At 36.1% G+C, this 21,926-nt stretch overlaps 1 protein-coding gene across 5 annotated transcripts in view; it reads right to left on the minus strand.

Annotated features, from left to right (window-relative positions):
• The window catches only part of RNF24 (ring finger protein 24), a 73,688-nt gene that overhangs the window by 14,266 nt on the left and 37,496 nt on the right, over positions 1 to 21,926 (minus strand). For 4 of the 5 annotated variants that reach the window (XM_042931536.1, XM_042931535.1, XM_042931537.1 and 1 more), the window contains 3 exons: positions 11,491 to 11,640; positions 5,338 to 5,380; positions 2,851 to 2,892 (listed from right to left, as the gene is read on the minus strand). In XM_042931536.1, the coding sequence (XP_042787470.1) occupies positions 2,851 to 2,892; positions 5,338 to 5,380; positions 11,491 to 11,633 (228 nt within the window). In that variant the 5' untranslated portion in view covers positions 11,634 to 11,640. Of the gene's footprint in view, positions 1 to 2,850; positions 2,893 to 5,337; positions 5,381 to 11,490; positions 11,641 to 12,972; positions 13,145 to 21,926 lie in introns of all 5 variants that reach the window. The other variant, XM_042931533.1, reaches the window with a different exon arrangement.

A 21,926-nucleotide genomic window follows, 5' to 3' on the forward strand; every position in this document is an offset into this window, starting at 1 on the left:
CAGCAACTCTTTGTTAAAAAAATGCAGATGAACTATTGGGACTTCATCAAGATAAAAAGCTCTGCACAGCAAAGGAATCAGTCAACAAAACTAAAAGGTGATTCCATTCCAGTGGAATGGGAGAAGATACCTGCAAATGACATATTGGATTAAAGGGTTAGTATACAAAATCTATAAAGAACTTACCAAACTCAATACTCAAAAAACAAGTAATCCAGTGAAGAGATGGGCAGAAGGCATGAATAGATACTTTTCCAAAGAAGACATCTAGATGGCTGACAGACACACGAAAAGATGCTCAACATCACTCATCATCAGGGAAATACAAATCAAAACCACAATGAGATACCACCTCACACCTGCCAGAATGGCTAAAGTTAACAACTCAGGAAACAAAAGGTGTTGGCGAGGATGCAGAGAAAGGAACTCTCTTGCACTGTTGGTGGGAATGCAAACTGGCACAGCCACTCTGGAGAACAGTAGGGAGGTTCCTCAAGAAGCTAAAAATAGAACTATGATCTAGCAATTGTACTACTAGGTATTTATCCAAAGGATATAAAAATGCTGATTCGAAGGGGCACATGTACCCCAACTGGTGTGTGTGTGTGTGTATACATACACACACATACATGTATAATGGAATATTACTTGGCAATTGAAAAGAATGAAATCTTACCATCTCCAACAATGTGGATGGAACTGGAGGGTATTATGCTAAATGAATTAAGTCATTTAGGAAAGACCAATATCATATGATTTCACTCATGTGGAACTTGAGAAACAAAGCAGATGCACATAGGGGAAGGCAAGGAAAAATAAGATAAAACAGAGAGGGAGGGGCACCTGGGTGGCTCAGTCGGTTGGGTGTCTGACTTCGGCTCAGGTCATGATCTCACAGTCTGTGAGTTCGAGCCCTGTGTCGGGCTCTGTGCTGACAGCTCTGAGCCTGGAGCCTGCTTCGGATTCTGTGTCTCCCTCTCTCTCTGCTCCTCCCCTGCTCATGCTCTGTCTCTCTCTGTCTCAAAAATAAATAAAAACATTAAAAAAAAAAAACAAAAAAAACCCAAAAAAACAGAGAGGGAGGCAAACCACAATAGACTCTTAAATACAGAAAACAAACTGAGGGTTGCTGGAGGGAAGATGGGCGGGATGATGGGCTAAATGGGTGGTGGGTACTAAGGAGGGCACTTGATGGAATAAGCACTGGGTGTTATATGTAAGTGATGAATCATTGGGTTCTACTTCTGAAACCAATGCTACACTATATGTTAACTAACTTGAATTTAAATAAATTAAAAAAAAAAGGAAAAAAAATATGCAGAAATAGCAAAGGTGCAGTAGAAATTTTCAAAGTGTTTGACGATAACAGAAATCATTGTTTTATTATTATTGAAATAATTTCACAAATTAACTCTTTTTGAAGAGACTGGCAATGTAGCTGCCCCACAATGAGATTATATAAAACACAGATATTATAATTTGCAGCTTTCCAACTCCTTGCTTTACAAATAAATTAAAGAACTCAGAAAGGAAGAGAAAAGGGTCCTAAAATTAAAAATAAAATCACTGGGTTCTACTGAACGATTGTAGTCAGAGATGACACAAAGAGTAAAATGAAAAAGAATTCTGGGGCGCCTTTGTGGTTCAGTCGGTTAAGCATCCGACTCTTGATTTCAGCGCAGGTCATGATCTCACAGTCCCTGAGATTGAGCCCCACATCGGGCTCTGTGCTGACGGTGCAGAGCCTGCTTGGGATTCTCTCTCCCTCTCTCTCTGCCCCTCCCCTGCTCGTGCTGTCCCTCTCAAAATAAATGAACATTAAAAAAAATTCTCATAGACAATGTGTATGAAAGTGTACAGCAGGATACACACATACTTTTGATTTACGTTACAAAGCACAGTAAAATTGTGAACACCTGGGAGCCAACCATGCAACCTCATCACTAGACAATCCTAAGGAATCATATCTTCCCTTATGTTCTTCTCTATTCTATCCCCTTGCCTCATCTCCCCAAATCCCCACCCCCAAGAAGTAATCATTGTCTCTTTTGTGCCATTGATATGAAGGAACTACTAGGAATATTTTTAAGAGTGAAAGTAGTGCAAACTCATCTTGAGTAGAAAAACAAATTTGTATCTATCTACTACTCATATCAGGGACAACATGCAGCATCCCTATTACTATGAAATCTTACATCAGCACCATTTCTATTAAAAATATGAGTTGTATTACTCTTTTTTAAAAAAATTGCTTTTAACGTTTATTCATTTTTGAGGGATAGAGTGTGAGCAGGGAGGGGCAGAGAGAGGGAGACACAGAATCCAATGCAGGCTCCAGGCTCTGAGCTGTCAGCACAGAGCCTGATGCAGGGTGTGAACCCACGAAGAGGGAGATCATGACCTGAGCTGAAGTCGGACACTTAACTGACTGAGCCACCTAGGCACCCGAGTTACATTACTCTCTTATGTCTTCTCACAATTGATTTTTATGTGACCTCACTTTCAATTATCCTATTAAGGGCTGATAAAAATAAGCCTAATTTTTTTAACTTCTTAAAATAAAGATAGTTAAGCATATCACTTCTATTAGATAATAGCTCAAGAAAAGATTAAAACGCTTAACAGGGGGCCTGGCTCAGTTGGTGATCGACTCTTGATTTCAGTTCAGGCCATGATCTCATGGTTTGTGGGATCAAGCCCCACGTCTAGCTCAGCACTAACAGCATGGAGCCTGCTTGGGATTCTCTCTCTCCCTCCCTCTCTGCCCCTTCCCCAGTCGTTCTCTCTCTCTCTCTCTCAAAATAAATTAATAAACTTGAAAAAAAGATTAAATATTTATAGGCAACTTACCTCATGTAAATTCAGTTCTTTTACTTTCTCTTTTAATATAACCTGTAAGACATAAAAGTATGTCATACTCATTTAAATGTGTAATTAAAAAATATCTCATTATACTCACATATTTTTCTATTGTATATGTTACTCATTTCCCCTCTTATTCAATATTAGAGAAAATCTCTTTTATAGCTTGAGACAGAACATTTTTTTAGCAACATTCTTTCTTTGAAAAAAAAATTTTTTTAATGTTTATTTTTGAAGGAGAGAGAGATAGACCACAAGCGGGGGAGGGGCAGCTAGTGAGGGAGACACAGAATCTGAAATGGGCTCCAGGCTCTGAGCTGTCAGCACAGAGCCCAACACAGGGCTCAAACTCATGAACCGTGAGATCATGACCTGAGCTGAAGTCAGATGCTTAACCAACTGAGCCAGCCAGGTGCCCCAGCAACATTTTTTCAACTTGAGCAATGATGCAATGTTCTCCCAAAAAGCAATTTTAAATCCCTTTGGGTATAGATTAACTTTTAGGAAAAGACATTAATACATTCTCATCTGGACTAAGTGCTAACCTAGGAGGAAAATAAATGAGGTCGACTCTCATGGTTCAGTAAAACACAGTATTGGCTGATGGGAAGTGAACGATTACTAATATATAAAAGATTAAAAAATAAGGTCAATCTTAATTTTAGAAGTTTTGCTTATTATTTTGCATTACTATCCCCAGGAAATTTTAGCTCTACCCAGAGTTATGTAAATGAACTTAAAATTCATCCAGTCCCTAACCTGACTCTGTGGTGACTGGATACCAGTTAAAAAAAAATGCCAAGTGATACGAGGATGGATTATTATTTAAAAAGAAAGTTTCTGAGAATAAACAGCTTATTAGAACTACATGCCATCTTAAAGTGAAAAAACCGGCAAGTGAAATTTGGAGAAAATCTCCCAATTTTGAGTATCTTATATTCCTGAACCAAAAATGGTTTTCAGGGCATATTACATTATCAGAAATCAAAAGCTACCATCCGGCCACACAGGGATGTACTAAATTTCCAACTCAGTAGATTTTAAAGACCATTTTACTTTCTGTCTTCTTACTGTATTAATTCTATCAGTCAATTTCACTTCTTGAATAACCATCAAGGCCAATTTTACTTTCTACTTAGCTTACATACAAATCTTATAGGCTGTCAAGTTTACGATAATGTTGAGACAACAGGATTCATTCATTTAGAAAAACTAAAACATTCAACTCTGTGTATAAATCCCACATGAGACCTATGGGAAAGAGCGTGGGGTTACCTATGAACATCAGTGTATACATCTAAGGAACTTGACAAGGAGCTCAGGTTTCAAAAAGACACGAACAAAAGATGTATAAAAAAAGATACGTAATCCTAAAACAGTGACATGGTCCTGTAGTGTCAGTGTCAGTTAAAGGTTAAAGGCCCAGGGGCGCCTGGGTGCCTCAGTTGGTTGAGCGGCCGGCTTCGGCTCAGGTCATGATCTCACAGTCCGTGAGTTCGAGCCCCACGTCGGGCTCTGTGCTGACACCTTAGAGCCTGGAGCCTGTTTCAGATTCTGTGTCTCCTTCTCTCTGACCCTCCCCCGTTCATGCTCTGTCTCTCTCTGTCTCAAAAATAAATAAACGTTAAAAAAAAAAAAATTAAAAAAAAAAAAAAAAAGTTAAAGGCCCAAATAAGCTAAAGCTTGCCCCACAACCCTTCAAAAAAAACCAACAACAAAACCCAACAAAAAAACTAAAAAAAAAAAAAGCAAACAAAATCTAAACAACAGAAAGCAAAAAACTAAGGACAACAAAAATAATTTCATACTTTTGACCAAAACAAAATTAAGGAACACCTAGACCCACTGTTTGGAGTAAAATGTTAATGGATGACACATGGAAGAAAAAACAAATTTTACTTGGCCGTCAAGAAAAGCTAAGTTTATTACCTTAAAAAACAAATCAGTAAAAGGATGATAGTACAAAGGGCTAGGGGTTAACAATAATGACCCAAGTATTTGGATTTCTGGTGGTGTGACATTAATAGAAAGGGGGAGGAGATGAGATCACTATAATACAACTGGTCCCCTCTGAGGAGCTGGTGTCTTCTACTGGAAGAGGTGAAAAAAAAAAAATTCATTTCATGGAATCTCTGAATGCCACTAGATTAACCATAGCTTTAAGGATTATAAACCACAGCATCTCCCTTTAGCAAAATGTTGGCTAAACCTCCCTGTTATATTATTATATCATCTGAACTTTCTATAACTTCAAATAATACTTAAAGAAAATACTTAAAGAAGTTGACCTATTTTGTATTACAAACTGGCAAGTGAAATGCTAAAATGAACGCAAGTAAATTCAGCCCCAGATTAAAATATGAGTGGAAACCTAAATTCTCATTTTTTGGCAACAAAACAAAACAAACAAAAAACAACCAAAAAAACAAAACAAAAAACATAAAGATCAAAGCCAATCTGAAGTAAATTTCTCACCTGTTTGTAGGCATAAAATTCTTTGTGTGCTTGATGTCTTAGCCTAAAACACAGAATATGAGTAATGTGATATTGAGGTTTCCAATGTAACAGTTTGATAAAAATCTTAAACAGATTTTTGATATTAATTTATATCATTTATTGTTTAAAATCCAAAACCTTTATCCTGAAAAATACCCACATGACCTGTTACCATGTTATGACAATAACCATAAAATATTTTCAAAATATTAACTCAAGTGAAATCTCATTAAAACAAAATCTTAACACAACAAATATTTTAATGAACAAGCCTCAATTTATATTGGTGATAGTCCACTGGTTTCAGTAATATTTAATATATTACATTTTTCTTAATTAAAAAAATTAAGTATAACATCCATCTAATAATGTACAAAAACTTTAAGAATACAGTTAAATATGTTAAAATATATGTATTTATACACTGCTGTAACTATCACCCAGATCAAGATATAGAACATTTCCAGGACCCTTGAAATGACTCGTCCCAATCAGTATCTACTCCTAAGAGGTACCCCACTATCTTGATTTCTACCATTACAGATTAACTGTGCTTGTTTTGAGCTTCACATAAATGGATCATTTGGTACACTTTTTATGTTGGCTTTCAGCTAACAAATACTTGTGAAATTCATCCATATTGCAGTAAATCTTTCTGACTGACATATAGTGCTCCACTGTGTGAATATAAGACTATCCATTCCACTGTTGATGAATATTTAGGTTACTTCCAGTTTGGGGCTATTATAAAGCTGCTATACAAATTCTTTTACATGTCTTTTAGCAGACATATAGACTCAATTCTGTTGAGTATATACGTAGGAGTAGAATTGCTAGTCAAAATGCTTATACCAATTTCTACTCCTAGATGTAATGCATGAGAGCTCTAGCTGTTTTACATTTTTGCCACTACTTGGTAGGGTTGATTAAAAATTTTTTTAGCTGGACTAAAGCCCAGGGCTCTGTCGGTTAAGCATCAGACTTTGGTCAGGTCTTGATCTCATGGTTCATGGGTTCGAGCCCTGTGTTGGGCCCTGTGCTGACAGCTCAAAGCCTGGAGCCTGTTTCAGATTCTGTGCCTCCCTCTCTCTCTCTGCCTCTTCCTCATTTGTGCTCTGTCTCCCTCTTAAAAATAAACATTAAAAAAAAATTTAGCCAATCTGATAGGCCTATTCAGTGGTAACTCATTTCAGTTTTAATTTGCATTTCCCAAATGATGTTAAGAACCCTTTTATATGCTTATTGTCCATTTGTATATCTTCCTTTAAAAAATACCTATTTGGGTCTTTAAAAAATGAGTTACCTTTTTCTTATCAATTTTTCTTTACATATATTATATATATATTAGATATCTAATATATCTAATATATATATGTATACATACATATATTAGATATACTCTGTTGGGTCTATGTACTGCAATTATCTCCTACTCTGTGGCTTGCATTTTCACTCTCTTGATGGGTGTATCTTTTGATGAACAGAAGCTTTTAATTTAAATTAAGTCTAATTTATAAACTCTCCCCAATAATGTCAGTTCTTTTTGTGTCCAGTTAAAGAAATCTCTGTCTACCCCTAGATCATGAAGATACTCTCTTGTGTGTACTGTGAAAACAATGTGTTATTTTACCTATCACATTTAGGTATCCATTTGAAATTACTTACAATCCATCTGAAATTAGTCTTTATATATATGATGTGAGTAGGGGTTAAGATTCTTTTTATCCACATGCAGATTTTCATTTGACTCATTTATTGAAAAGTCCCTATTTTCCCTTTTGCATTTCAGTGGCATATCTGTTGGAAGACAGACCCAATATGTGGGTCTGTTTCTAGAGTTTCTATTCTGTTCCACTGGTCTATTTGCCTGTTCTTGTATACTAGGTTGAACAGTGTAAAAAATTCATGTCTGCTGGAGCCTCAGAATGTAGCCCTATTTGGAAATAGAGTCTTTGTAGATTATTTAGTTAAAATGAAGTCATATTGGGATTAGGGTAGACCCTAAATCCAATACAACTGGTGTCCTTAGAAGAGAAGAGAGAACATACAGAAACACAGGGAAGAAGGCCAGGTAAAGATAGAGACAGACTGAAATGATACAGCTACAAGCCAAAGAACATCAAGGATTTCTGGTAACAACCAGGAACTAGCAGAGGCAAGGAAAGATCCTCTCTTAGAGCCTTCGGAGGAAGCATGGACCTGCTGACACCTTGATTTCAAACTTCTAGCCTTCAGAACTGGATTTAATGTTTATTTATTTTCGAGTCAGAGAGAGCGCGAGCAGGGCAGGGGCAGAGAGAGAGGGAGACACAGAATCCAAAGCAGGCTCCAGGCTCTGAGCGTCAATGCAGAGCTGGACATGGGGCTCGAATCCACAAATCATGGGATGAGATCATGACCTGAGCTGGCCAAAGTTGCATGCTTAACTGAGCCACCCAGGTGCCCCTAGTGGGTTAGGTGTATTAAATGCATTTTTGATTATGATATTCTCAACTTACATTGGGTTTACTGGGATGTAACCCCACTGTAAGTTGAGGAAGATCTGTACGTGTATATTGTTCTCCAGTTACTTTCATCTCTGTCTTAAAAAGGTATTCTCCTACTTAAAACTAATAGCAGTATAGGGATGCTTGGCTGGCTCACTTGGAAGAGTTATGCAACTCTTGATCTCAGGGTCGTGAGTTCTAGCCCCACATTGGATGTAGAGATTACTTAAATAAACTTAAAAAAAAAAAAAAAGAATACCACTATAACTTTTAAGTGTGTCTCCTCTCACCTCCATGGTTCATTCCTTCTCACAAATCCTTCACAACTAGCTCACTCTCCTTAATACTATTTATATTATACTGTATTTATTAATATGCCTGAATCTCTTAAGACAAACACCAAAATACTTCCTTGATTCTATAGCAAACTGCACACCTACCCTACCCCAACCTAGTCTTTTCTCAGCCAAGATTCTTCAAAGAGGAGGTCATATTTCTTGTATTCATTTTCACCTGCTGGTCAGGCCTTGCCCCATTACAGTCCACCTTTCATCACCCCTGTATCCATGCTACTGAAACTTTTCTAACTAAAATTATAGACGCAAGCTTAATTGTCAAATGTAATGGGAACTTTTGACATAACTGACTTAATCCACTGAAATGCTACTTGTGGGGTTCCTGTCCTATGATTTTTCTTCCTATCTTCTTCTATCCCCTTCTAGTCTCTTCTATGGGATCCTCTTAAATATCAGTGTTTTCCTAGGATTTTGTCCTGGATCCATTTTATTTCTCTATACACATTCTTTCTAGGGGACCCTCCTGGCCTCAGCTTCTACCTATTATTACATGACTCCCTTTTTCTAGACAGATTTCTTATAAGCTTTAGACCTATATATCCAACTGTGTACTAAATATTTTGACTGTTACACAAAAAAACTGTCATCCCATGTCTAAAATGGAATCTATCATCTTTCCACCCCAAACTTGCCTGTTTAGCTCTATAAAGGGACTGCTATCTTCCCAGCTGCCTAAACCAGAAGTCCAGGAACAATTCTGAGCACATCTTTTCTTGTCCATCATTAATATCTGGTCACCAAATTCTGTTCATTTTCACCACCCAAATATTACTCACAACCATCCATAACACCCTATGTAGCTCTACTGTCATTATCTTGGTTTAAGACCTTAAAATTTTTGTTAGATAACTCAAAATCCCCCCTATAACTTTAGTTTTCAATTTTTTCTTATTTTTAAGTGTTTATTTTTGAGAGAGAGAGAGAATATGAATGGCCTGAGAATGAGAATGAATGGGGGAGGGGCAGACAGAGAGGGAGCCACAGAATCCAAAGCAGGCTCTGGGTTATCAGCACTGAGACCAATGTGGGACTCAAACCCAGAAACTGTGGGATCATGACCTAAGCTGAAGTCGGATGCTCAACTGACTGAGCCACTTAAGACACCCCAGCTTTGATCATTTTAAAGGAGCTGAATCCATAAATCTCCAGATTAACTGCAAATGACTTGTTAAATCCAAATTTAATATATGAAAGGTTAAAACTAACACTAGGTTCATCAGAAAGGAAAAGCTCCTTACATCATGATTTAATTTTCAAAATGGTACCACTGACTTGTAAATGAAGTTTAGAAATGTTTGAACATTTCTAAAATATTGGTTTCTCTAATTAGACAAGATAATTTTATTTTAGTATAGCAGATCCCCGCTTATTTGCTTTGTTAGATAAATAATAAAAAAGATACAGAAAGGATAAAATGAAGTACAATGGTAATATATGAAGACAACCGTTATCATTTTTTTCCCTTTCTCTACCTATTTGCTTGATTATTCAAAGGAATACAATGAAGTAAAATGGTGTTTCACAATTGATTTCTCAAAAAACTTACCCAGAATCACAATTGGTATATTAGTGTTTTTCTTAAAACAAGGTTAAAGGCTTAATTCTTAGACATAGTAATAAAAACTATACTATGAGCTAGCTTGAATATTTTAGAATATTTTACATATATAAAACTCCTTCATTAATGAATCTTTAAAAAATCTTTTGTGGGGCGCCCGGGTGGCTCGGTCGGTTAAGCATCTGACTTCGGCTCAGGTCATGATCTCACGGTCCGTGAGTTCGAGCCCTGTGTCAGGCTCTGTGCTGACAGCTCAGAGCCTGGAGCCTGTTTCAGATTCTGTGTCTCCCTCTCTCTCTGCCCCTCCCCTGTTCATGCTCTGTCTCTCTCTGTCTCAAAAATAAATAAATGTTAAAATTAAAAAAAAAAAAATTTTGTTATATTATTTTATCTTTTAAAATATAATTTGGTTTCAAATATTAAATTCACAAATTTCTTAGTTAAAACCACTATTTATAGCGAAACCAAAAAATTTAGTAGATCTGAGAAAAGAAATAACAACAACAAAAAATCAGCAGTCCTCTGCCATCCTCCCCAAAGATAATCATATTTTAAGGTTATGAGGTCCTGTTTTTGCTATGGCTAATTCCTTCATTCAAAAAAAAAAAGCCAAATATTTACATAACATTTATCAAACTATTATTAAAAAAATGTTAGAAAAAAGAAATTTCTGCAAATAACATTTTTCCTAAATGCTATATTAGTTAAGTGTTTATTTATTACTCTGAGAAAGACCTAAAAATCCTAAGTAGCCAGCATATCTATGAGAGGTAAGAAGTGATTACATTTTGTGAGAACTTCAAAAAAGATTCAATTTCTGTAGGAATGCAGACTTATTTATCAGAATATTGGAAACAATACACTAAATTCATTCAAATTTGACCATCAGTGAGTAGTCACTGGTGGCAACAATTAATTATTGCTTAAAGACATCTGATGAGGGTACGTATCGTAACCATAATCACATTCTGTACAAGCACTAAAAATTGTTAGAGGTGTAGGTGTTTAATAAAATCCAACTTTCTACTCTTTTACTCATAAAGCTCTTTGAACAATACAGTATATTAATTTTTACAGTCTTTAAGTTTCAGCTTTGAAAACTTAAAAAGAATAAGACGTTTGTTTAAACAATTATGAGTAAGTCAACTGTGAATCTTTACTGGCCAAATCCATTACTCCTTCATGTGAGGTGTTATCCTTTGTCACTTCTCCATACACGTGCTGCAGAGCTTTTGGAATATTTAGTGTTTTATGCAGATAATCAATCACCTGAACACTTGACCAAAGGAACTTAAAATCTTAAGAGACCACAAGAACCTGTTTAAAGGCTTGGACCTTGTCTTGGACATTGTTTTCTAATCCCTAATGACTTTAGCTAACAATGACGCAACACCATCCTTGAAAAGATATCTTGAAATCTTTGTGAATGTAGATTAAATCTTGGGAACAGATAGTAAGTGTATCTGGACCAGGTGCTAATATGTTAGAAAAATAAATGGGGACAATTTTCTTCTATAGAGTAAAACACATCCATCAACAAATAGGATTGAAGACTGTATAAAGGTGTTTTATTCATTAGTAACTAACTCACAGAAGGTTAAAATGTTTAGCAACCTTAATTTTAGAAAATTTGCTAATTATTGCACATATACAATTTTTTAACCTAAGGGCAAAAAGCTGATTTATAATTGATTAATATATTCTGAAGTAACACAGAATGAAAATTGATTACCTAATCAAGTAGCAACAGAAGAGTAAACTAAGGATGAAGACAAATATAGCAGTGCCAAAAACCACAATATATATGTTGAGAGGCAGATTCTGGAATCCAATATTAGGCATCCTGAAGTTGTAATGTGGGAAATCCGAGCTCATGGATGAACTGTGGGGGGGAAGAAAAGAAAGGAAAAAAATTAGGTTATAAAGACTAAGAACCAAGATAGCATTATCTTTGAATGTATATAGACGCAATAATTTTCTTAAGACTTGACCCCATTTGAAATAAATATGATAGACAAAGAGTTAATATTCTTGCCATTCATTTATCATGCTATAAATATATTTTATTTTTAAAAATTTGTTTTTTAAAGATCATCAGTTTATTTGAAAGGTGATCACCAGAGGATAGCACTTTAAATTTCCAATATTGATAAATTTTAAATTGTGACAATTTAAAGTTATAAATAAGGTTATTTTCCCTTCCTTTAACACATCATAATATTGTTTTAAGGACTACAATGAAATATTTTAGGCTGAAAACTTTCTTAGTATCCTCTTAAAAAGGTTTTGAATTTCTTGTCTAGTTGTGGGGTTTTTTCCCCCTTTCTTTTAAATTTAAATTTTAGTTAATATATAGTGCAATACTGGTTTCAGGAGTAGAATTCAGGGATTCATCACTTACATACATCACCCAACTAGCCCATCTCCCACCTCCCTCCCTCTGTCAACCCATAGTTTGTTCTTTATCATTAAGAGTCTCTTGTGGTTTGTTTCTCTTCTCTTCCTCCGCTCCTTCCCATATGTTCATCTGTTTTGTTTCTTAAATTCCACATATGAGTGAAACATGTTATTTCTCTTTCTCTGACTGACTTACTTCATTTAGCATAATACACATCATTGCAAATGGTAAGATTTCATTCTTTTTGATGGCTGAGTATATATATATACATACCACATGTATGTATATATCCATTCTTCTTTATCCATTCATCAGTCGATGGACATTTGGGCTCTCTCCATAGTTTGGTTATTGTTGATAATGTTGCTATAAACATTAGGGTGTATGTACCCCTTTGAATCTGTATTTTTGTATCCTTTGGGTAAATACCTAATAGTGCAATTGCTGGATAGTAGGGGAGTTCTACTTTTAGCTTCTTGAGGAACCCCCATAGTGTTCTCCAGAATGGCTGCACCAGTTTGCATTCCCACCAACAGTGCAGGAGGGTTCCCCTTTCTCTGCATCCTCACCAACACCTGTTATTTTTTGTGTTGTTAATTTTAGCTATTCTGACATGTGTGAGGTGGTACCTCATGATGGTTTTGATTTATATTTCCCTGATGATGAGTGTTATTGGGCATTTTTTCATGTGTCTCAGCCATCTGGATATCTTCTTTGGAAAAGCGTCTATTCATGTCTTCTGTCCATTTCTTAACTGGGTTATTTGTTTTTTGGGTATTGAGTTTGGTAAGTTCTTTATAGATTTTGGATACTAACCATTACCAGATATGCCACTTGCAAATATCCTCTTCCATTCCACAGGCTGTTTTTTGGTCTTGTTGATTGCTTCCCTCACTGTGCAGCTTTTTTTTATCTTGATGAGGTCCCAATAGTTCATGCTTGCTTTTGTTTCCCTTGCCTTCGGTGACAAGTCTAGTAAGAAGTTGCTCTAGACAAGGTCAAAGAGGTTAATGCCCGTGTTCTCCTCTAGGATTTTGATGGTTTCCTGTCTCACATTTAAGTCTTCATCCATTCTGAATTTATTTTTGTGTATAGTGTAAGAAAGTGGTCCAGTTTCATTCTTCTCTATGTTGCTGTCCAGTTTCCCCAACACCATTTGTTGAACAGACTTTTTCCATTGGATATTCTTTCCTGCTTTGTCAAGGATTAGTTGACCATATAGTTGTGGGTATGCCACAAATATTTATTCAGTACTTACTATGTACTTGACACTACTCTAGAAACTTGAGATCCTACCTAAAACACCTTTACAAGTTACATTCATTCATGAAAAGGTACTTCACTGAAGTAATGCCAGGAATCAATAGACATATGAAAAAGTTCAACCTCAAAGTGCAAACTGTGCCCCACCCCGCCAAAACAAAAACAGAACAAGTCTTAAGATCTTAAAAACTTTGTAACCTTTAAAGTAAGGAACATTAATAATGGTAAAATATTGGCAATAACTTAGATATCTCACAAGGAGGTAATGATGAAATAATTTTGTTAAGTCATGTTACAGTATTATGAGGTCATAAAAATCTGTTTCGGTAAATTTTAATGTCAAGGGAAATATAAGGATATGTGGGAAAAATTAAGCAGGATATAGATTGTATATTAAACATGATCCCATGGGGCACCTGAGTGGCTCAGTCGGTTGAGCATCCAATTTCAGCTTAGGTCATAATCACACAGTTTGTGGGTTCAAGCCCTGTGTCGGGCTCTGTGCTGACAGCTCAGAGCCTGGAGCCTGCTTTGGATTCTGTGTCTCCCTCTCTCTTTTCCCCTCCCCTGCTTGCAACTTTGTCTCTCTCTCTCAAAAATAAACAAACATTAAAAAATATTTTAAAAAATGATCCCAATTTTGGAAAAGGTTAAAAAAAAGGATATATATGTACACCTATATGGGTAGTACACACTGGTATGTATGTGTGCGTGTATGGCAGAAAAAAGCCTGAGAGCTAATATGTCAAAATGTTAACGGTGGCTTGTGGTTTATTTTTTTTTTTATTTTTTAATGTTTCATTTATTTTTGAGAGAGAGAGAGAGAGAGCGAGAGAGAGAGAGAGAGAGAGAGAGAGAGAGAGAGAGAGAGTGTGAATAGGGGAGGGACAGAGAGAAAGGGAGACACAGAATCTGAAGCGGGCTCCAGGCTCTGAGCTGTCAGCACAGAGCCTGACGCGGGGCTCAAACCCACAAACCGCGAGATCACGACCTGAGCCGAAGCTGGATGCTTACCCAACTGAGCCACCCAGTCGCCCCCATTTTGATTTTCTTCTTTTTTTAACTCCCTTTATTAAGTCAGGCCCTGTTCTGAGCATTTTAATGACTTTATTTTATCTCCACATAAAACTTCTATGTAGGTAGGTACCATAATATCTCCCATTTTATAGATGAGGAAACCAAAGATTAGAGAGTTTTGGTCACATAGTCATGACTGACCAAGTATGTACAGGAGCCAGGGCTTCTCCACCTCCAAAGCCAGTGCGCCCTCACCCTATATGTTCTACAATCTTTTTCTTGTGTTGTTCTTATAATCAGAAAACAGCAAATATTGTTTAAACCTTAAAAAGGGGGATATTTCTGTCCGTTTGGTAATACCGATCTCACCACATAGTTCAAAACCCAAGAATGGAGGCTGCCCCCTTCATTAGATGATGAGCTACAGTAATAAAGTGGCTCATCACACCTTCTCACTAGAACTTTTCTTGTCATTTGGATCCATTGCAAAATGGTCAAAATGAAGACCAACTGCCAGGCTTGATTATCAAGACCACATATTGATAACTGAATTATAACAATCATTACTGCCAAAATCAAAACAAAAGTAAACAAAAACCTACCAAACAAAGCATTTCAACTTTTATTTATATAAGGTAAATTAAAAATATGTTTACTGATTTTTAATGTCTTTCTTGGTTCCCAGAAGAGTATACTTAAATTGCAGACACTACTGAGATATTGACTGGCTGTATCTAAAATCTAATGTCTTATTATTACTTTAATTTCCAGCTTCTAATAACTTATACCAGGAAGTCAACAGCACAAAGAACAACTTCATCCCATGGAAACTCTTCTCTGAGAACTTCCAAACATAAATAATGGTTAATATTTAGTTTTGAACTTTCAGCCATTTTCTGCAAGTGCTTTTTTACTCAGATAGATAATTTCCTTTTTCCTATACTCAGATCATCTTGGAAGGGAAGGAAAGAGTTAAGGACAACTTTACTAAATATATCTAGCACATACATTATAGAGTTGTAAGAAAAGTACAGCTGCACAAAACTTCACCCTTAATCTCCACATTGCTGACAGGGCCTCACCTGATGACCCTTGCTACAGTCAAGACTTTGATGATGTCCTTCAATCCCTTAGAAATATCCCTCACCAGACAAATTGGGCTTGGTAAAAGAACTCTCACTTTAGGAAACAAGAGATTAAACATCCATGCTAGAAGGGCTAACAGAGAGGAAATAGGCAAAAAGAAAGTGGTGTGGTAGAAAAAAGGACAGGTTAATAGTCAGCAACTTCAGATGTTGCTCCGAGGATAACAGTAGCTAGATGTCAGCATTTGGCCCATCTATACCTTAATTATCTCATCTTCAAATGGAGTAATGCCTATGCTACCAACTTCATTGGATTCCTGGAAGGATAAAATGAGACCACAGATACTGAAGTGTCTGAGAACTCTAAGAGTCATGACCAAATACTAAAGTTTTAGTGTGTGTGTGTGTGTGTGTGTGTGTGTGTGTGTGCGTGCGCGTGCATTTGGCAGGGACTGGAGGAGGGGTGACATTAAATAAAAGAACATAAAAGAAGCTCTGACAAAGATCAAGTCTCTGGAGAGGATTTCACCAAACCAAGCACTCCTTTCTCAGGGAGCTCCTCTGCACACACTGTCAAGCTTTGTGTCAAGGGGCCTGCCAATCCAGTCCCCAGTGGTAGGAACTGGAAACTTATCCTTTCTAAAGGCAGCCATCAATACAGGCCAGCAGAGCATGTGTCAGTGGTGTTGAGAACACTGCCCTGCAGGAGTCCTTGCACTGGGTGGCACCACCAACAAAGTCTTGAGGAATTTTGAACAGGTACACAGATATGCAGACTGAGAGGTAGCGCTGCCATTAGAGGGGAAAGACATCTACCTCGGTGCTCCTGAGAGCTGGCTGGCTGCTGAGACTTTCCTAGGAGTTCTCCCTTCTTAGCAAGGCCTTACAACCTATTACCAGAGGGGTGAGGTTGGCAGGGGATATGCTGATGCTGAACACATTTTAGGAATTTTCTCCTTTTCCTTTGATGAATGAAATTGCTTAGCTACAATTGATATGTTGGCCCAATAGCTAAGTAGAGGGTGTATTATTCCAAGATGTTAATCCTGGTGTAGTGACACATTAGTTTTAGAATATTTTCATCATAATATCTTTTCAGTATGAGTATTAATAACCCTTTAAAATGTCATCTTTAAAAAGAGAGCCACTATTCATCATCCTAGTAATAAGCATACTTTGCTACTGAGGTATCACAAATGTAAAAGTTACTTAGGAACTGCTCCTTGTGAGGAGAAACAACATACAATATGCTACTGGATTTTACTTGCCATTTCTGACTTAATTCACGTGAAAACCTTTTTCCTCCTTATGAAATTCATAGTTGCTGAGATCTGTAGTTTCAGCCTAAATTTCAAACCATCTATCTAATTAGGTTATTTATAAAAAGAAAGAAAAAGAAAAACACAGAAGATCTGAGTATTTTATGAGCAATGGGATTTCCCACCAAAATACAAGAGATATGGTTCCACAGGGGACCTGAGTTGAACACAATGCACCACAGCTAGACAGGCTACAGTAGTGTTCTTGAAGTGTGTTTGGTAGCCACATACTTCCTAGGCCAGTTCCTGTTCCCTGGACAATATCACATCATCATCTTCCCAGTAGTTAGTATTCTACTTTAGCTTCAAAAACGCTCAGACAGACACCAATAATCAGACTGCTGTATTTTATAATTTATGGTTCACAAACCATTAAAAAAAATCCTATACTTGTTTCTTATAATACAAAAGCCCAAGAAAAACTTAAGAACAATTATTTTGGGTTTTTAAAATCTTTTTTTTTTTTTTTTGAAACATGAGATTTTTAATTTACATTAAAAAAAATGCACCCATATTGTATGTACCGGTCAAAGAGTCTGGACAAACGAATACACCCATGTTACTACAACCCTAATCAAGATACAGAACACTTCCATTTACCCAGAAAGTTCCCTTGTACCCCTTTGCAGTTAATCACCACTCCCACTGATCTGATTTCTATCATTACCGATTAATATAACAGAATTCCTGGTTATCTTTTTTAGTTGTATTACTGATTTCACGGAAGAAATTTTCACTATGTCCTTTATATAGGTGTTCCTTTCCATTTTTTAAGTCCTTCTTCAGTGGAGCACTTTCTTTTTTCCTATTGTTTTTTAGGTCTTCAACAGAAGAAACATACAATTCACTTGCCATGTTTTGTCCCAATCAAATTCTACAAGAAAATAAGAACTCTGAGGTGCTCATGAATGAAGCAGTCAAGCCCCTTCTATGGTGAGGCATCTGCTGATATGGACAAGTCTCTAGTAGCTAAGAGAACAGAAGTGCTAGCTACAGCTTAGTCCAGTGGGCTCCCTCATTAAGCTAGGAGGGAATACAAAGGATGTGGATACGCACAGAATTTTCTTTTACTGATGTTGTTCTCTAATAAAAGGTGGTTTTCACCTTTTATTTTCATAGAATCATGAAAAAACCTTCAAGTCTATGGTCCTATACAACTGTTGGTGGGCAACATGTATGGCTAATGCACACATAACATGGTCGACACCCAGGACTGCCTAAACATTCTTGTGCACTTCTGCCCCAGTACTATTTCTTGAAAAGATATCGCCTGCCCCATTGAATTGCCTTGGGACCTTAACAGAAAATCAGTTGACCATAAATATGTAAAGATTTATTTCTGGGCTCTGAATTACTTCATTGATCTGTATGTCTTTCTTTATTCCAATTTCACACAGTCTTGACTACCATAACTTTGTGGTAAGTTTTGAAATAAAAAAGTGTTAAGTCCTCCAACTTTGATGTTTTTCAATATTGTTTTGACTATTTTGGTTCTTTGTTATTACAAATAAAATTTAGGATCAGCTTGTTAATTTCTGCAAAAAAGCCAGCTGAGATTTTGAAGGAGATTGCTTTAAATCTATAAATTTGGGAAGAACTGCCATGTCAATAATATTGTCTTCAAATGCATGAACATGGAATTTCTCTCATTTAGATGGTCTTTCATTTCTTTCAGATATGTTTTGTAGTTTTCAGTGTATTAGTCTTGCACTTCTTTTGTCAAATTTATTCCTAAGTGTTTTATCCTTTTTAATGCTACTGTGGATGGAATTGTTTTTTTAAATTTGTTTTGGGTTGTCCAATGTTTATATATAGAAATAAACTGATTTTCTCTATAATGATCTTATATCCTGTGACCTTACTGAACTCATTTATTAGTTTTTTTTTTTATTCCTTTGCATTCCCTAAATGCAGGATGATCACTTCATCTGTGAATAAAGACAGCTTTATATCTTCTTTTCTAATCTGATTGTATTTCATTTTTCTTTCCTGAATTAATTGGCTAGAACCTCCAGTACACTGTTGAAAAGAAGTAGTGAATGCAGACATCCTTTGTTTCCATTCTTAGAGGAAAAGCATTTAGCATTTTATTATTAATTATGATGTTAGGATTTTATGTAGAAATTTTATATGCAAATTTCTTTTATTCCTAATTTGCTGAGAGTATTTAATCATAACAGTCTATTATATTAATTGTTTTCTGATGTTAAATTAATCTTGCATTTCTGGTGTAAATCTCAGTCACAATCATTTTTATATATTCTGGAAATCAGCTTTGTGGAGGATTTATGAAGCTACAGTCATAAAAGATATTGGTCTATAGTTTTCTTTTTTTTTTTATAAAGTTTATTTATTTTGAGAGAGAGAGTGAGTGAGTGAGCAGGGGAGGAGCAGAGAGAGGGAGAGAGAGAGAATTTTAGGCAGGCTCCATGCTGTCAGCACAGAGCCTGATGTGAGGCTCTAACTCACGAACTGTAAGATCATGAACTGAGCCAAAACCAAGAGTTGGACCTTTAACCAATGGAGCCACCTACAGGTGCCCCTGTAGTTTTCCTTTCTTGTGACTTTTTTTTTTTTTTTTTTTTTTTTGGCTTTGGTATCAGGCCAATACCCAGGATACCAAGGTATCATGGTAAGATAACATACTAGTCTCAAAATGAGTTGTGAAGTGCCCCAGTTCCTCTATTTTCTGAAAGAGTTCATGAAAAATTGGTATTATTTCTTCTTTAAATGTTTAGTAAAATTCAGTGAGCCTATCTGGGTTTGGGTTTTTCTTTGTGGGAAGACTTCATAAGTTATTCAATTTGTTTACTGTTCTAGGTCTATTCAGATTTTTTATTTCTTGAGTCAGTTCAGTGATTTGGATCTAAGAATATGCCCATTTCATCTGCATTTTAACATTCATCGTTCATGGTATCCCTTTATAATTCTTTTAATTTTTCTAAGATTTGGTAGTGTGTATCCTCTTTCATTCGGGATTTTAGTAAGTTGTATCTTCCTTTTTACTTGATCAGTTTAGCTCAGAGGTTGGTAAACTAAGGCACATGGCTTATTTTCACATAGTCTATAAGCTAGGAATATTTTTCACATTTTAAAAGGTGTGCTAAAAACTCAAACAAACAAGAATATATGAAAAAGACAACCTGTGGCCCTCAAAGCCCCAAATATTCACTCTCTGGTCCCTTATAAAAAAAATTACCAATTCTTGCTTTAGCTAAAGTTCTCAATTTTGTTAATCTTTTCAAAGAACCAACTTTTAATTTTACTGATTTTCCTCTGCATTTCCTTGTTTTGTATTTCATGGATTTCTACTCTGATCTTTATTACATCCTGCCTTCTACTTGGTTTGGGTTTAGTCTGTTCTTTTTCTACTTCCTTATAGTGGAAGCTTAGGTCATGGGTTCGTATTCTTTACTCTTTCACTTTAAAAAAAAAATTATTTACTTATTTGGAGAGACAGTGAGTGCATGCATGAGCAGGAGGGGCAGAAAGAGAAGGAGAGAGAGAATCCCAAGCAGGCTCTGCGCTGTCAGCCTACAGAGCCCAACATGGAGCTCAATCCCGCGAACCATGAGATCATGATCTGAGCTGAGACGAAGTCAGATGCTCAACTGACTGAGCCACCCAGGTGTCCCATCTTAACTCTTTTCTAATACAGGCATTTACAGCTATAAATTCTCTCTCTAACCTCTGCTTTAACTAGGTCCCTTTAATTTTTTATAATTATCAAAGATCTATTTTTTTGAGCAATAATTAAAAAAATAATTTACAGAATTTATAAAAAAACAAGTAGCAAATGATTATTACAAAAGTGATACCTTTGAATATAACTTTCAAAATTTTACTTTGTCACTTTTTTTTTTTTTTTTTTTTTTTAGAGAAAGAGAGAGAGCGTGATTGGGGTCGGGGCAGAAAGAGAGGGAGACACAGAATCTGAAGCAGGCTCCAGGCTCTGAGCTGTCAGCACAGAGCCTGATACGGGCCTCGAACTCACAAACCATGAAATCATGACCTGAGCTGAAGTCAGACGCTTAACCAACTGAGCTACCCAGGTGCCCTTTGTCACAACTTCTTAAGAGGCATACCCTGCATATGCTTAAAAATTTTTGGGGTGAAATTCACATAACATAAAATTAACCATTTTAAAGTGAGCAATACCAGTGTTATTTAGTGTCTTCACAATGTTGTGCAACCATCACCTCTAAGTCTAAAACATTTCATTACTCTAAATTCAGAGACACCCTGTATCCATGAAACAATCATTCCCTACACCTTCTCTACTCCTAGCCTTGGCAATCACCAGGCTATTTTCTCTTTCTATGGATTTACCAATTCTGGATATTTCATATATATAGCATCATTCAATAAATGACCTTAGTATCTGATTTCTTTCTTCGCATGTTTTTGAGGTTTTTACCCATATTGTAGCATGCATCAGTACTTCATTCCTTTTTATGGGTGAACAATATTCCATTGTATGTATATATTACAACTTGTTTATCCATTCATCCGTTGATGGACGTTTGGGTTCTTTCCACCTTTTGGTTACTGTGCTGCTATCAACCTTTGTATATAAGGATTTGCTTTAGCACCTGTTTTAGTTCTTTTATATATATTCCTAGAAGTGGTATAAGTGGGTCATATATATTTCTACATTTAACTTTTTGAGGAACCATCAAACTGTTTTCCACAATGGCTATACCACTTTACATTCCCAGCAGCAATGTACTTTCTTCATAATTCAACTTTCTTCATATTCTCAATATTTCTTATTTTCTGTGATTTTTATTTTTTAAAATATCCACTCTCATGGGCATAAAAGTGGCATTTCACTGTGATTTTGATGTACATTTCCCTAATGAGTAGTAACGTTAAACATCATTTTGTATGCTTATTTCACTTGTCTATATTCTTTGGAGAAAAGTCTGTTTAAGTCCTTTGCACATTTTTTAAAATGGGCTGTCTTTTTGTTGCTAAGCTAATAAGAGTTCTTTCTGTATTCTGGATACTAAACCCTTAATAGACACATAATTTATAATTATTTTCTCCCATTGTGTAGTTTGTCTTTTATGTTTTGATAATTTCC

Source organism: Panthera leo, chromosome A3 (assembly GCF_018350215.1).
Source record: "Panthera leo isolate Ple1 chromosome A3, P.leo_Ple1_pat1.1, whole genome shotgun sequence".
Taxonomy (NCBI): domain Eukaryota; kingdom Metazoa; phylum Chordata; class Mammalia; order Carnivora; family Felidae; genus Panthera; species Panthera leo.